This window comes from Rhipicephalus sanguineus, chromosome 4 (genome assembly GCF_013339695.2).
Source record: "Rhipicephalus sanguineus isolate Rsan-2018 chromosome 4, BIME_Rsan_1.4, whole genome shotgun sequence".
In the NCBI taxonomy this organism is placed as follows: domain Eukaryota; kingdom Metazoa; phylum Arthropoda; class Arachnida; order Ixodida; family Ixodidae; genus Rhipicephalus; species Rhipicephalus sanguineus.
The window spans coordinates 35,840,108-35,856,771 of NC_051179.1; the positions used below are offsets into that span (position 1 = coordinate 35,840,108).

General features: G+C 45.6%; 1 protein-coding gene across 1 annotated transcript; it reads right to left on the bottom strand.

The window, feature by feature from the left end:
- Positions 1-313: 313 nt before the first annotated feature.
- Positions 314-5,410, bottom strand: LOC119391141 (uncharacterized). The gene is made up of 7 exons (XM_037658817.2): positions 5,351-5,410; positions 4,799-4,916; positions 4,274-4,368; positions 3,404-3,508; positions 2,422-2,460; positions 1,798-1,848; positions 314-570 (listed from the first exon to the last, which is right to left on the bottom strand). Exons 1-7 carry the CDS (start codon positions 5,408-5,410, stop codon positions 445-447), a joined length of 594 nt encoding a protein of 197 aa, XP_037514745.1. The 3' UTR covers positions 314-444.
- Positions 5,411-16,664: the final 11,254 nt, after the last annotated feature.

The window sequence follows — 16,664 nt, forward strand, 5'->3', positions numbered from 1 at the left end:
AAATACTTATGGAATATATATGGTTATCTATCTGTGCAGTTCTTTCAAACCAAATTAAGGAGGCACTGTTCAAACATTCATTGAAAACTGGCACAGGGTGCCGTTTTGCATTCATTTTTCAATTGCCAAGTGTTGTTGGCGAAAGTGGACACACGACCTAACACCATATAGGTCGAATAACCGTACATTCTATGAGTATTTGTATTTCCTTTAGGGTTGGCTAAACTCAGCTGGGACGCACTGTATATATGTGTCTTGCATTGACGATTCTCGTGCATGCAGCGACGTTCAGCCTGTGCTACACGCGATGAAGATTAGTGTACAGGAGTAAGTTATCTTGGCGGTCACAACAATACAAGAGCAACTTCGCATACGCGCGAGTTTATCGGAGAGTTGTCTATACAAACATTGCTCTGCGGGAAGGCAACACACGGGTCACGGGTATCATTTGCTGGGCGCAAGAGAAGCTTTCTCGTTGTCGACCAGTGTCTGCTCTTTAACATGGATCTGCCAGTAGTCCGGCGTCGTGGTCACGCAGTAGAACGCATGCATCCTGGACAGCACGAAAGCCTGCAGAACGAGTATAGTGAGTGGTCGTTTATTTGGGGAAATGTATGCATAAAAAATAGAGCTGGATAACGAAAACAGCAAACTATGCTGTTTGTTAACAAAAAAAATCACATCATCTCCTGCTAAAGGGGACCATGAGGCGATGCGAAGCAACGTTGCGGCATGTAGAGCCCGCGTTTCAGAGGGGGAGTGGAAAGCGGAGGGGGGAAAGGGGAACTGGAGAGGGTGAGGGTGAGGGGAAAGAGGAAATGGGAGGGGAAATGGGAAGTGGAGAGGCGGAGGGGAGAGGAGAAGAGGTGTGTGGAAAGGGCTTGCGCATGCGCAGTAAGGGTGGTCACGCCGCACACCACCACCACCGGATTGAACTCCGCTATAAGATGCTTCACATCTAAAAAGTATCCACGATTATGTACTCGACTAATGAAGAGCGACAAGCTGTCCCCAAGGAAGGTTAACTTTTGTTCTATACAAGGAAAAAAAAGGTGGAACTGCGGTCACCACTTATCTAAGAAAAAAAAAAGAGCGTTACTCTTTTCTGTGAGTTCTGACTTGCCACGTGTGTTACTCTCTTTAAAGAGTATTAATGAGAACTAACAGACAATAACAGTCCTTATTAATATTCTGTCTAACAAAGAAAAAAAGCCCCTAAACTTACCCATCTTTCTTTCTTTTTAAAGAATCGTTAACTCTCTTTTGGGTCGCGCGACTCTCCGACGAGAGTGTAATGAACTCCAAAGAGACTTCACGCGTCTCTTTAAAGAGAGTCATATACGTGGTAAGTCATAGGACTCACAAATAACAGTTAAAGGACTTTTTTTTATTTCTTACACTATGGGGGGTGGTAGCAGATAGACTATATACACAAAGGCGTCAGTCACGGCGGGCAAAGGGGGAGGGGGGTGAGCCATGCTATTGTGGTGTAACTTATCGTACAGTTTTTTCTTCGTAATTTTTCAAGTAGTCACGTTTAAGTTTCTCCGCGGATGCAATGCGACAAGCTTCGCTTACGACGCAACAACTTATTGCAACTTTTCAATCTGCACGCAAAGTCTGAAGCGGCAAGGACGACCTTTAAATAGATTTGTGTACCGTTACCGCCTATCACTCCATAAAGCCAGCTGAACAGCCATGTTTGCATCGGCAGTCAAAGAACAGCATCACGCTCGCGTGATGATATTCAAGATCTTACTGGCTGTATGCTTGCAGCCAGCACTTTTATAAGCTTACCTCACCAAGAAGCCAGCTTGTCGCGCTGGCCAGTCTTGTAGTGTGCGAAAACTGTGAGAGGAAAAAAGAAAGAAATAGTGATCGAGCGTCATATCAGCATGTGCTTTCAGAGTGACTAAAAGAGATTTGAACCAATGAACGCTGTCTCAAGAAGGACTGCCAATCGTTCCTGAGCATGTACTATCATCGTCAAATGAAACCCGAACGCCGGCAAGGATTCGCAGAGGTATAGTGCGCGCCGTCCGGTTATCGCCATGGACAGGCGCGCATATACGCGCAGTGCTGCCGAACCGGATGCGCACGCCTGTCCATGGTGATAACCGGACGGCGCGCACTATACCTCTGCGAACGCTTACCGGCGTTCGGATTTCATTTGACGCATATTATACTTCATTTCTCAAGGAACCCTCGGTTATTATAAGCGCGCTTCGGTGTTCATTGCAATAAGGTTTGGCGCAGTGGCCGTTCACGCGGTCATGTTGTCCTGGTTCTACAGCATACATATCCATTGTAATTTCCATCAACCGTCGCGGGTTCGACAAGAAATGAACCATTTTTTTTTATTATTGATAAATGTTGCGTCTCTCTCTCGACATGCAAACAAAGCAATTTCTGAGTACATACCGTGTTCGCTCCCCCCAGCAAGGACATCAGGTTCTCGGGCTGAAAGCAAAGAGGAAAGTTACATGCAAGCGAATTTAAAGATCAGCGAGGAGCTGCAATCATTAACGCCGTATATAGCGTGAATTCACCTATCTAACTTATGTTTATATGGAGACATTTCTGTAAGATTGTACTTAAATGTAGAACAACCTATACTGAAACGCTTCGTATTTCATTCCAATAATTCTACATATTTTCGGTATAATTCTTACGCAAAACATTGACTCATTATATCTTTCTCTTTCCGATAATCATTGTATATTATATAATTCTCTTTTATGCCTCCCGCTTTTCCTTCATTTCTTCCTCATTACTGTCCCGCTGCACCTACCTCATCCCAGTTCGTGAGCAGTATTTAATTATGCGTTTTTTTCCCCACGACATGATATAGGCCGCTTTTTTTTCTGGCCCAAGAGCTGTGCAGCAGCTTCCATCACAGGTCAGGATGCCCAGTATTAATAACATACATACAGTAACACTGCCTGAACGTTTCCTGTGTACGTTGCCTGAAAGTCCATCTAGGGCCCACCAACGTTGATAACACGTTGTTGAAACGTTGCGCTGAAATGTTTGAAATGTCATCCTGAACGTTGCCACAACGTCACCTCGTAACGTTGCCTGGTCACAAGAAAAATGGACATGAACAGCGTTCATGCGACGTTGCCCACCGACATTTGGACACATTGAGGCAACGTTAGAGCAACGTTCTACATTACTCGGACTAATCCACCGTCGACATTCTGACAGTCGCGAATCAACGAAGCTACAGGCGTCGTTTTATTAATGAGAACAAGTTAGACATTCTAGAAGTACCCAGTTCGAGGGGTCTTCCTATCGTCCATTGTATACTGCGCTTCGCTCTTGTGAAATACGCTTCAGCGTTATTGCTCCAATGTTTATGCTTATTCTGCACAAAACTGAAGGCCAGGCTCGTTGTCCTTACCACGATGGCTGTCTCGTACAGAACGCATCCGTACGCGTACATCACGTTGCCGACAGCCCGGAGGAGAATCCACGCGAATGCAACCTTCATGCCAGTAGTCCGAGCCTGCGCGATAACCACAACCAAGGTATAACTATCGGAATAAATAGTGAGTATCGCTTAGCACCTGTGCAGTATGTGTTCACGCATTTGCGAGAGGTCGCGCCCATGTGATAACAAGATAACAAAAACAAGAAGGTTCAGCTCCTGCCGCAGCACCACCTGCATGCATAAGTCAGCGTTTTATGAGCCGCGAGGCTTAAAGCACGTATTCGCCGAATCAGACTTCACGTATATAGCCTACACAAACTATTTTTAATTTCAAATTCAAAAGACAAACTCCAGTGTGTTCTGCATGCAGTTCTTGCGGAAGACCTGAAACACGTACATTGTCACCGCTGCTGCTCAAAGCGACAGATTCTGAAGGCATCACTGCATTTGCAACGAGGCTGGAGCTTGGAGCTGCGGCCGCATCTCGGTTTGTAGCAAACCTGTGAGCTATGCAACACTAAAGCGCTGTTTTTTTAAAGGAGAACAGGCCTTAACAGAACACTATGAATAACTCATTTGTGTATATATGCGCGCGTCGACGTACTGTACGCGTTATTTGGGTACATATGTGATTATTTTACATACCACAGTCATCACCCGCTACCTGGAGCAGTAATCCAGGCGATAAACCAGGCTAACATTGCGGGAATATCATTAAAAATTTCTAGCTATATTCTGACAACGACGCAATCGTTGACACTCCCTGCAAGCTACTACATTTATTAATTAAGAGTGGAAATGTATAAGCAGGAAAGAACATCCATTGTACACTTGACTTACCTTGTTGGCTGAAATGATCCACCAGCCACACATCAGCATCGTGATCACGCGTACGGTACCGTTGGTAACAGCCCGGAAATACTCCTGATAGTTGTCTGAAAAATACACGAGAAGAAAACGGCCGGAAGGATACCGCAGCTCGTATGCCCGTTATCTGGCGCAATATGCGAGGACCTCGTTCTCTGTATATAACCATCGAGATACCACAGTGGGTGCGCGCGCAGACCGACTGCATCACCGGTATTGAACGCAATAAAAGGTGTATCGACGGCTATGGTACTCCGTTATGCGAAGGTTGAGCGCAGTGGCAGTCGCTCGTTGCTCGGAAAGAAAGCGGCGGCGGCGCAAGCAATGCAGCGTGTGCGCAGTGGGTCCGAAAACAACGTGAACGCTTTGTTTCCATATATACTATCGGCTGCCTCGCTATGTCACGCAGGGGCCAAGTCGAGTTATGTTGGGTTATGTCGAGGAGTTGAGGGGTAAACAGAAGCTTCATAGGTTTTCCTTGTATACGTTTCGACTTACCAGCTTCCGGCGTTTCGGCAATGGTTGCTAGACTGTACGTGGTCTCCCCCACGAACGCCAGGAAGTTGGCCACCTTGAAGGCAAAGAACAATGGGATGGGTTGCCCATACAGGTTGGTCTGTGCCCGAGTTCGTTGGAAAAACAAGTAAAAAACAATGCCCACTGTGTGTGTCGAAACACATGTGTGCATGCGGCGTTGAAAACGAAAAAAAAAGGCAGCAGATCACGTGCCTTCTTTCCGTTTTCCTCTTTTCTACTGGAAACCACGTTGCAGAACAATGGTACATGTTAGACGTACCAATAGCAGGAACTACAGTCTCGTAAATATAGCAGGTCTGTCATCGCTCAAACGGCGCGCGACACCGCTATGCAGGCTACGCCACTGCTACACGCTTAACAAACGTTACACGCTCATCTACTTCAGAAGGATACGACGCGTGGTTCGTACTCGGAACACTTTATACTAGGTCTACATATTACGGGAGCATCCATCAGAGCAAAATTAACGCTCGCTCTTGCGGTTGCTTTCATGCCACAAAAATTCAAGCTTACCCCATAGACGAAGACTATAAAGCCCGCGCAAGGCATCTGCCAAGATGATCCAAAGAGCATCGCGTTTGCTTTCATGGTTTTGATGAACAACCACTCTGGAACCCTAATCTGACGATGATGACACCCTCTGTCAAATTCGACGCAGGCACTGCATCGAATTGGCAATAAACCTGGTCGTACAAGATGTTATAAAAGTTAAGAATAGAGTAATTTCCCGATGACACATTGCCAACTTAAGTTTAAATTTTCCCTACGTTCACTTAATTCTCGTGCAATAGCCGGAATTGCAGACTGCAAGGAACAGGTGGTGGTGGATACATATTCTATGAATCGTACCCACAAAGGGGACGGGCCACGAGTCGGGCGGCCGGAGGTGTATTCCAAGGACGTATTAATAGGGACAAAAACTTAAAATATCGAATAAACGAAAATACAACTAGAGCACGCAGTCAGATTATCATGCATATGGAAAGTATACAGGAGATGACAACCCAAGAGGTGGTAAAGATGTGAAAATGAAGATACATATAGAATGAAGTTCACCCAACGATCCGATAAAGAATATTATTTTTAATGAATGGAAACGACGGCATGATAAGAAGTAGTCTTCCATTGACACATCCTTGCCACAGAATGTGAGCTCTCATTTTATTCAGTGATGTTTGGGTAAGGACCACATGTTTTGAGATAGTTCACAAGTGCAACGCTTCTGCATGTACTCCTGCGTCATCTCGTGCCCTTGTGTTTTTTAGTGCTCTCTTCAGAATACCGTACCAACTCGGACAACAATGAGTGCTCACGTATTGGCGTGTGAGGCGGTAGTACAGATGTGACGTCTAGGTGTTTGTGACGCATACCCACTCATATTAAATGCGAAGCATTTCTTAGCGTACCTCAGGCACTTTGGCCGTTTCTATCTATCTATCTATCTATCTATCTATCTATCTATCTATCTAGCCGCCTACGTCTGGGCGCTCTCCTGGTCGTCTCCATAGCTTGTAATATACCAAAATTGGCATAGCAGGGGATCAGTGTATGACGAACACGACTCACTGGTCATGACATGAATAACGCAAAATACCTGTCGCGTACGTCATGAAACCCTTTCTCTCAGTCACGTGTGGCACATACCCGTAAACCAGAGTTAATGTTGTGCTGGTATGTGCCACAGGTGATACAAAGTCTCAACCAACACAGTAGTCACGAACACACACATTGACACGCAAGGAAAGTGACAATAATAATAATTGGGGTTTTATGTCCGAAAACCACGATATGATATGAGAGACGCCGTAGCGAAGGGCTCCAGAAATTTTGACCATCGGGTATTCTTAACGTGTACCGAGATTGCACAGAACACGGGCATCTAGCATTTTGCCTCCATCGAAATGCGACCGCCCTGCCGGGATCGAACCTGTGACCTTCGGGTCAGCAGCCGAGCACCTTAACCGCTACACCACCGCGGCGGACGCCAGCAAAGTGAGGAAACTGAAGACAGAACAACCCTGGAAGACGCTCAACTACCATCCACTCGTCCACGTGGTCCGCAACGTAGACCAAGTGGATTACGCAGAAACCGGCGTGAATGCTTCCTACAATGAATATGCTGAGAGAACCAGGCCTCTCATCATTACCGGTGACTTCGACATTGATTTATCAAGACCCAACAACGTTTGGTCCTTATACTGCGTGAAAGACGGATTGGATGTGGAGAGGGCATCAAAAGATCTCGTTGCCACGTCCATGACAGGAGGCATCATAGATCATTACATCGTAAGAGGCATCCAGGATTTCCACCAGCTGCACTATACCTCGCACGTCACTACACTAACTCCTCATAGCCGCGATCACGAACGGATCCGATTAACAAGTCCGGTCTAGCTGCTGGTGCTCACTGATCACGGTAATGATGGCCTTGTTCAAGAACTGTCAAGAACCCCTTCACCACATACACACGGTTTCGTAAAACGTGCGTGCGCTCTCCGTCATAACAGACAAGTATAAGCATAACAACTGCAACTGTGACTGTAACGTACGCGCAGTGCGCCTGCACGTGCCACTCGGCTGTGTATATATCTAGACAAACTTTCTTGAATGGAGCTTAGTTGCCAGTAACGCCTGTCCTGTGCATCTATGTTCCTTCTTTGTCTTGTTCGGATTCGCACTGTCCAGTAATGAAGAATTTAAGCACTGCATACCAGCTTACCGCGTCTGGTGTTGGTAACACCCATGTTGTTGTTACCATCGTTACGCAATTATAAACAACTGTTTATATAAATAGATATGCGACTCCTCAACATAGGAGCGTGCGTATACCTCTTCCATATTTCTCTAGCGTCATTCCGTAACGTTTCGCCCAATGTGAAAAATTACGCCACAGTCACCATAACGCGCATGCTTCGCATAACACCGATTCCCACGGTACGTGGGATCTGCCAAATTTTTTCTATAGATAGCAATAAACGGCTTCTTCTAATTCCACACGAACCTTGGCAAATGAGGCCAATCCCCCATAGTGGGTGTGAGCCATCAACAGTGGACGAACTAACAAATCCGCTCTGGTTGTGCCGTGGCCTGGGAAGAAATACAACGTCCAGTGCTACGGTGTCGACTAAACGCAGCTATACTTGCAGGTACGTTGCGTCTACTTCGATTTCTAGTTTTACAACAGCAAAACCGAGAGAACAATGCTAGTCTTTAAACCATGTTGCACTTACACTAATGTAGGACTGGACTTCGTTCTCCTTTGCAGAAAACGATAATTAGGATGATGAAAATCACCTCCCACGTTTAGCAATATGTTTGGTTTTGTTTGGTTTTTACGGGGTTTAACGTGCCAAAGCGACTCGGGCTGCGAAAGACACCGCAATGGAGAACTCCGAATAATTTCGGCCACCTGAGGTTGTTTAACGTGCACTGAAGTCGCACAGTACACGGGCCTATAGCACCTCGCCTCCATCGAAATGCGACCACTGCGGCCGGAATCGAACCCGCATCTTTCGGGTCAGCACCTGAGCGCCGTAAGCACTGCGCTACCCCGGCCGCTGTTTAACTATATGCTAACATATATGCGAACTGCTAACATTGCGGTCAGAGACATCATAGCAGCAGATACAGAATTCTCATCTCGCCAAAGCTAAGCACCTCTATAGAAGAGATGACATGTGACGCATGAAGTTTTAATCGAATCGAACGATCGTGGGACAACATATGAGGAGCCTCAACCCGGAGCCAACATTTACATAGCAAAAATATCTTCACCAGGAATCCACCCTGACAATGCGAGGTTTACGTCAGCGGCAACTTAGCTCTGCCTGGAATGGAATATTCTTGTCTGTCAGCAGTTAATACGAACAAACCACCGTGGCATACATTGGGCTTCTCACGGACCTGAATACCATTACTTGCCTTAAAGAATGAGAAAAATAAAGCAAAAGCGAATACTTTGGCCGTTTCGGGGCTACAGAGTAATTCTGGTTGTATGCTTGAGAGAGTTCAAATGTCGATGCTTGCGGCTCCAACATCGTATACTTTCATACATACGAACCAATTTATAAGGAAGCAGCATCGGGACTGTGAATTAGTTCGCATGCGTTATCAGCTGTAACAGTACATATGTACATAGGCTCTAACTTGTCGGCAATCTGTGTCCCGCAAAAATCCTCGACATGCAAAAACCTTTTTCTAAGGCTTCAAGACCACTTTAAACGAGGTGCATTTCTTTTACGCTGGATGACCAAAATTTCCGGAACTTCTTTTTAAAACGAATAAAAAGTATGGCTGTGATCTGTCGTTCAATATGTATATTGCTTTTTATGTAACCTCTCGGGTTTATAGACCCGCGCGAACCAAACGTTCTTCGTTACAGCTGAAGGCGCGGCGGCTCTGGCGTTTTTCTTCGTTATGGAGAGAATAAACGTCACTGAAATGAAGAGTGACCAACCAAAGTTCTATTAGTTCACTATAACCGATAATTCGCTATATCTGTGTTCGTTATAAAGATGTTCAGTTGCAACTACGGTCTCTCTGCTTTGTCATTTCAGGAACTATGGTTTCCGAGTTCTGGCAGAACAACGGCGGCACGAGGAAGGCCATCTATCTTTACACCGTAAGTTTCCTGGTCGTTCTCTTCAAATTACATTATTTTGCACATTACATGTTACATTATTTTGCACATGTACCTTTTTTATTTTTTCTTTCATTCCTATTATTTGTATCCTGCAAAGTGCTTATGACGTCCTGCGTGCCTCACTGCATTTGGAGCAAAGGCCCTTTGTCAGGCTTTTACTTTTGCCTTCGCTCCATTTTCTGTACTTGCACAGAAAGAAAGAAAGAAAGAAAGAAAGAAAGAAAGAAAGAAAGAAAGAAAGAAAGAAAGAAAGAAATAAAGAAATACGCCTTGTAAAACGCATCGGATTACGACGGCATGTGACTGGACAGCATGGGCAGACTTTGGTATCCCTCAGCAAGGCTGCGCGTTTCATGGTGCATCTGTTCAAAAAGGTTCTGATAAAAAATCTAGCGCGCACATATATATTATAATGCAAGTTCTAGCTTGCGCCGGCTACTGCGGTGATGTATAAACGCGTCTTGCCGTTTTGACGGTACTCGTTAAGAATTGTTACTTTTAATTATGTTTAGCAGCTCCGCTCACTAGCATTCTTTCCTCCAATTGTGCGTAAATGCATGCTTATTTATTAAGCTTTATTTTTGGACGCGCTTGAAAAACAGGGACACAGTGAGGTGCACAGAAAACCACGAACTTGTGGTTTTCTGTATGTCTCATTGTGTCCTCGTTTTTCAAGCGCGTCCAAAAAGTACAGCATGCTATTCCAACTATATACCCCGAGAAACAGCACTGAGTAATCAAATACGCATCACTACTGTGTCTCCTACACTAACCCCTAGTTACGACGCTTTTGTTTTAAACAACGCCTTTGAGTAGTCCTCTGTGCTAAATTATTATTACGGAACAAAAGTCGATAGTTTTATATATAAATATATGGTGCGACGTGCTCGTCAGATTGGAAGCGTTGTTATGACCGGCTGTCGGTGGCGAAGCACTTACCAAGAGAATCGGCGGACGAGGCGTTCTCACGCTGCTAGAACACCTGTATCCTTCCTGGAAACGAAATTCCTGGGACGGCGAGTGACCAACAATGGGCAGAATCTCGGCCTCAAAGTCTGGGACGGCGATGCCGGAGACAATGGACCACCTGGGCTTGGCTTGGTACGCTGCCGAAGCCACCTGACGGGTATGTTTGGACGGGAGTCTCCGCAACCCTTTCGCTGCGTCGGGAAAAGATCTGCATGGGCAAGCACGAGGAACCTGTTCTGCTTCTCCCCACCTGCGTGCCGACAACCGCCGGACTCTTGCCGCTTCAAGTGTGCCATGACCCCTCCGCGACAGTGAAATGGACTGTGCCATGGTGGGAGGTGTCGTGTGTGTGATTGGTGGTCATCAAGAGGGAGGAGCCAAACTGAGGGGTTAAAACGACGGTGCTGAGTGAGAAATGGGGCTCTGAGCCCTCGGTAACAGGCTCATCCAATTCGCTCGTCACTGAACTCTTTCCTTGTAACGATGTAATTGAGTGTTCAAAAAGTGCCAGTAAACTTGTTATTGTTTTCCCATCTTGCTAGCATCAGTTCCTCAACCCGGAGACTCGACTACGCTACCAAACGGAGTCCGGGTACGACGCTGCCCTATCGTAGCAACAGCATGGTTGCCGAGAAGGGATGGATTCAAATACACCGGCACGACAACTGGAGTCAGCGGTGGGATTGATCCAAAAACCCGGTCGCAACAGCGTCAAGGTCGGTTGTTTGGTTTGCACTCGCAGGCCGTCGTCGCGATCACAACCATCTTCGAAGCTCGGCTCGGCTATGCAGCCATCTACGACCTCTCGGATTATGCCGGTGAGTTTTCACGATTGATATACAGCTCCAACCGATTTGTCTAGGCCACGACATAACGTGCATGCATGCTCAATAAGATAGACTCACAGTGCGCGGAATACATAAAATTAAAGCGCAGAAAAACAAATTAATAGACAGGCAATTCTACCACTTGGTCGAAATTAACGGCACCTATACCAAAGCACATGAACGTTTATGTACTGCAGCCCCTAGAAATGACAAACGCGGCGACCAGGTACCGAACCGGCGCCCTTGCACCATGTATGCAGCGCAGTGCCATGGCCACTGGGCCATTGCAACGAGCATGTGCTGTTGCTGAATCAAAGTGGAATCCTGAAGAACCAGCATGTTCCGCAAAGTTTGTTTAGATTTTCTTGCAGATGAACGTGTTGCAGGGCAAGTTTGGTGTTTGCTAACTGACATATTGTAGCGCTGAAGCACATTCACACAAGAAGAAACACAAGACGCGCTTGTCCCATCGTCTTGTGTTTATTCTTGTGTGAATGTGCTTCAGCGCTACAACATGCCATTTACATTTTGTGTGTATAAAACTTGTCAGAAAAGCTTTTGATCACCGCGTGCTCTTGCTATTGGACTTTTGTTGTTCCCTCAAGTTCCCGTGTGACTTGTTCCCAGATCGGCCCGAGCGGTTCTCGAGACTGGGCCTCCACGTGTTCTTGCAGACGGTGCACTTCGTCATATGCCTCTACTGGATCTATGCAGCGAGGCAGGCGAGTGGAACAGCGTACTGAGCGATACGAGGTCGCAAATATAAAAAAAGCAAACTTGTACTGCCTAAATTCACTTACAAGAGAATAAGCTTGCCCACGTGTTACGTAACATTCAACGGTGAATTGTAGTGTCAGATTCGAAGCACTTCAGAAGCAACAATTGATGCTCTTTTTTAAATAAGCACCGTTATAATGTAAGTTCGGATGCGCCTGTCCAGCCGAGATCACTGTCGTGAAAGAGACTGCGATTCCCAAATGTAGGTCGTATCTACGTCTCCGCCTTCCAGTTTCCTGTAAACGATAGTCCAGTGGACTAAGGATACGTATGCTAGCGCATCGAACATAAGTGAAGAAGGATGCACGAAAGGGCAATTCAGAAACTATAGCCGGTTTCGTAAGCACCTCTGTCTTGACTACATGTATATATACTATAAGGCTGATAATATGGACTTTGCAGGACTACCTATCGGGAATGTCGTTCGCTTATTCAGCCATGGTCATCAGGACGAGCGGCAACTTCATTTACACTGCGACCGTAGCATGTTACGAATTCTTCGTATTGGTAAGTGCAGCGGTATTCCCTTACAGGTTACTGTGATTGTCGCAACAAAGATACTTTCACTAAGCTAGGATCATCTTCAGATTCGTGCCTTTGTCAGAGTGGCACTTTAGTGTAAGCACCTGCAGTTGAGAAATGTTGTAAGCATTCGCGCTTCTATTTCAGCCAAGAACTGTTGTCAACGTTATCAAGATTGCGAGTTGGGTAAGGCGAGCCATGTTATTCTCGTCTTAAGAATTTTCAAGTTCTCATTTTCTCTAAATTATTATTTTGTAACAAGATACGTCGGGCGTCGCCGTTATCATGCGATCTCAATCGTGCAGAAAAACACTGGCCGACAAATATAGACTATCTTAATTTCGTCGCATGGGCGCCGCCATCTTGGGCTGCTAAACGAATATTTTCTTATTTTCGTATGTCTTAACGTGACATTAACAAGGTCATGAAACGTCGAATGCACTAACCCAACCATTTCCATGCGTATGCGTCTACAGTAGCACGGTTCGCTTAGTTGCTAATGATACAAAACGCTAAGTCAACTGTTCAATATGGAGGCACCGAAATTCAACCGTAAAGTGATCTATAGTCGCCCAAATAAAGAAAACGCAAACAAAACAAACGCGCCTCCTATCTTTCAAAGATCCCTTTGTATCTCGATTTCTGGATAAGACATTTGCAAAAGGCAAAATAAATACGTATTGACGTTTCGTTAAAAACTACATTTCTCGTATTGGAAAATTACTCTTTCACGATACCAAAAACAACACGCTTGCCGCGAGAAAACGCGGGTGGCGACGCAACCTTGAAGTTCCCGCAACTGTCGCCGTGACGTCATATATTTTGATGATGTCTACTAGGGACTACGTAGTTCCTAATCGGTGAAAATGATGTACATTGTCCTTTGAGGGGGCCACAGACTGAACATACCAAGGTTCAGGAAATTTCGTTGAACCAATGTGGCCAAAATACGAAAAAAAAAAACCACTTCAAAATCCATGACGTCATCAACGGAGCTTTCGGCGGGAAATTTAAATGTTAAACTTTTGACATTAATTTTCTGATCTACTAACAAACCTGTGGCGATCAAATTAACGACAGTATAGTTTTTAGAGTACTTTATCAGTCCAACCTAGTTTATTGCTTGACTTTAGTGTCTAGGGCTATTGCAAAAGTGCTGAAAACAATGCGATGGGAAAACTTGGGTCCATTGCAGACGTGAAAATAGCCGGGTCTGCCGGCACGTGCTGTTGCACGAGTGTTTTTTTTTTTGTTTTTTTTTTGGTGGAGGGGGGGGGGGGGGGAGAAGGGGGGCTCCTCAATATGAGGTTTAACTACTGCATAAGCGGCTACATTCGCACAGGTTAATCTAAGCTTCTCTTTGTTACAGATACCCACTGAGCTGCGCCTGTGGTATGGGGTGTTCTGGCTGGTCGTCGAGGTTTGTTATTAGTAACTTTTAGTAAACCGCTCTCAGTTTGCCTGTTTACATCAAACTTCTTTCATCCAGTTACCCAAGCATTCAAACATAGCTTGAGCCACACGTGTACGTGCGGGTCCCTGTCTGGCCTTGCACACAACTTATGTTACGTGGGTGCTTCGGATGGCGTGACGACAGATAATAAAAATTACTGTATAAAGCACATCATAAGTAGCTCTCCGTGTTTTCGGATAAATCCGAAAAAAAAATCCGATAAACACTGGCCGGTAAAATTTTTGACTTTCGGATTTATCCGATAAACTCCGATATGATTGATTAACTCCGATATGATGATATGATTAACGGCCAATATGACCCTGTCCCGTTCCTTATCGAAAGGGCGTGTTCTAAGCAGTCATTGATACATCGGCCGGTTTGGGCGATATAAAATTTACCTCACGTCAACAGTATCTCGTAGACTCCCATCGCACATTTAACAAAAGACTTGTCGGCAACGGAGCGAGAGACGTCAACGTATTGTAGGACCCCTGGAGCGCGAGACCACACCTTGATATACGGTCCCCTGGCGGGTATCATTGCTTCTATTACAACAAGCTTAAAGGTGGTTGTAATACGTAAAACCGCAGGGGTTTTGTATTATAACCATTTGTGCGTGTAGGCATGTGTTTGTGCGTTCAAACCATCCAAGCAACTAAAACACGCTTCGCGTGTTCTGATGTTTTCGAGTTCAGATATCATTTCATCTAACATATTGTAGTATTGAGAATAATGCAAAATTAAACTCCGAATTTCGGAGTTTAATCCCTATTGTCCTTTCTAACCTATCGTCTCTCTAGACTGCGTCCCTGTGTTTATTTGCGCTCCACAATGCTTTCATACCAACTAGTAGCTCGGCTTTCCTTACTACTGCGGCAATTCTGCATGCGACTCCGCGCTGCCCACGTTGCGCAGGCGTACATGCTCTCGCGCCTGCACGCCTACACCAGCCGCCTGAGAGAAGCGTCGTCGGAGATGGCGTGCACGTCGCCGGCGGGGGCGACGGAGCCAGACCAGGGATCTCCTCCCGACTCGCCGACAACCACCTCTCCTGAAGAGCAGCAAAGTCCGAAAGACCCCAAGGCTTCGACGTGAGCTAGCCTCGCCGTGCGGTCTCGCATCTGCACCGATCTCGACCACAAATATGCGCGAGGTCATGGAGATTTGGGCGGCGGTGCGGCGTGTGACGCTGGGTTTCGCTCCGCTGTCTTTGATATGTGCTATTTATACCGTCTTTGTTCCCACAGAGTTCCAATTTTTCGTTAGATATTGCATTATAGGTGCAAAAATGAACAAATGCTGGCGTGAAGTTCCCTGTCGTATACGTAGTGCTGGAGCAGAGGCGGATCCAGGTGCCTACTTTGAGGGGAGGGGAAGTTCAACATATTTACAATAGTCCAGTGTTATGGCGGCGCCTAAGAAGACTTCGTTAAAAATGTGCATAGGCAAGCAGAAAAGGGCGGAGGTGAGGAGACAGGTAGAGTAAGGGGACTAGAGTTACTGTATATGCTACCTTTAGGTAGCATACACAGTAACTCTAAAGGGGACAAGATTCTTCTTCCCCCTTTTGGGCAGTGGTAGCCGAGGCAACCTGACAAAGAAGAACTTAGGTTGCGGAATTTTGGACTGCATGGGCGGTACAGAGGAGACGCTTACGAAGGCACAGGAAACAAATATAACAAGTGGGCGCATTACCCCTCTTCCCGCCCCCGCCCGAAAATTTTCAGTTTTGCATGTGTATATGTACAAACACACGCACGAGCATACATAAAAGGCGGTTGAATCCCCCTGAAAAAAAAAAAATTCTGGCTACACCCCTCATACACAGTAATTACTAGACTAAAGAACAGCCAGCAAAAAGTTGTCTTTTTCAGCACACACGCTCTCCATGGCCTACACGGCAACATAACAGCGTCACGAGTGAGCCAGCTGGACAAGCTGCTGGTGCTAATTTTTTAGCCAAAAAATCTTTGCATTAGAGCAGTAGGCTTGAATTGGGAGTGGGCTAACAGCAAAAGAGGGATTCATACTTATACAAATGTGTGCGCTTCACAATGTTTTTGACAGTGGCGTGGCCATGAGGATGGTTTGGGGGTTTCAAAGCCACCCTCCGAAATTTTTACATTTTGCATGTGTATTACAAAACACAAACATGAACATATGTGCACACAAACATACGTAAAAGGTGAAACGGATGTGATAATGACACAATAATGGCTGCACTAGGCAACATGACAAAACGAAATTTTATGCTTCGTAAAACTGTCTTTATTTTCAGCTGACTCAGCACAAATTCAAACTGCAGGGAAGCAGACAAAACGGCAACTGCTCCTGAGTGAAAGACGCCCTCCATTGCATATCGGAAGTACCGCTGAATAACCAAAATCGGCATTTGTGCAGCAATACACATCCCAGAAGGTTAAATTGAAAATGAGCAAGTACAGGTCATTTCCAAGCTACGTGATAAACAATTTGAAGCTTGCAAGGCCTAAAGGAACAGGCAAAAACAAACAACTTAGTTCTCGTGGTTATATACATTTTACAATGCGACGCTCAGCTCACTGTATGGAAGTTTATGTCTGAGCCCTACAGATACTAAGTGTCCATACTAAATACCGCAGAAAGGCCTTGTGT

What these genes read in the sequence shown, in the direction of transcription:
- LOC119391141 (XM_037658817.2), bottom strand. Translation starts at nt 5,410, where the DNA reads ATGCTCTTTGGATCATCTTGGCAGATGCCTTGCGCGGGCTTTATAGTC. An exon ending in TGCCGAAACGCCGGAAGCTG is followed by an intron (nt 4,369 to 4,798) that starts GTAAGTCGAAAC and finishes TGTATTTTTCAG; the next exon opens with ACAACTATCAGGAGTATTTC. An exon ending in TGTACGAGACAGCCATCGTG is followed by an intron (nt 2,461 to 3,403) that starts GTAAGGACAACG and finishes CTTTGCTTTCAG; the next exon opens with CCCGAGAACCTGATGTCCTT.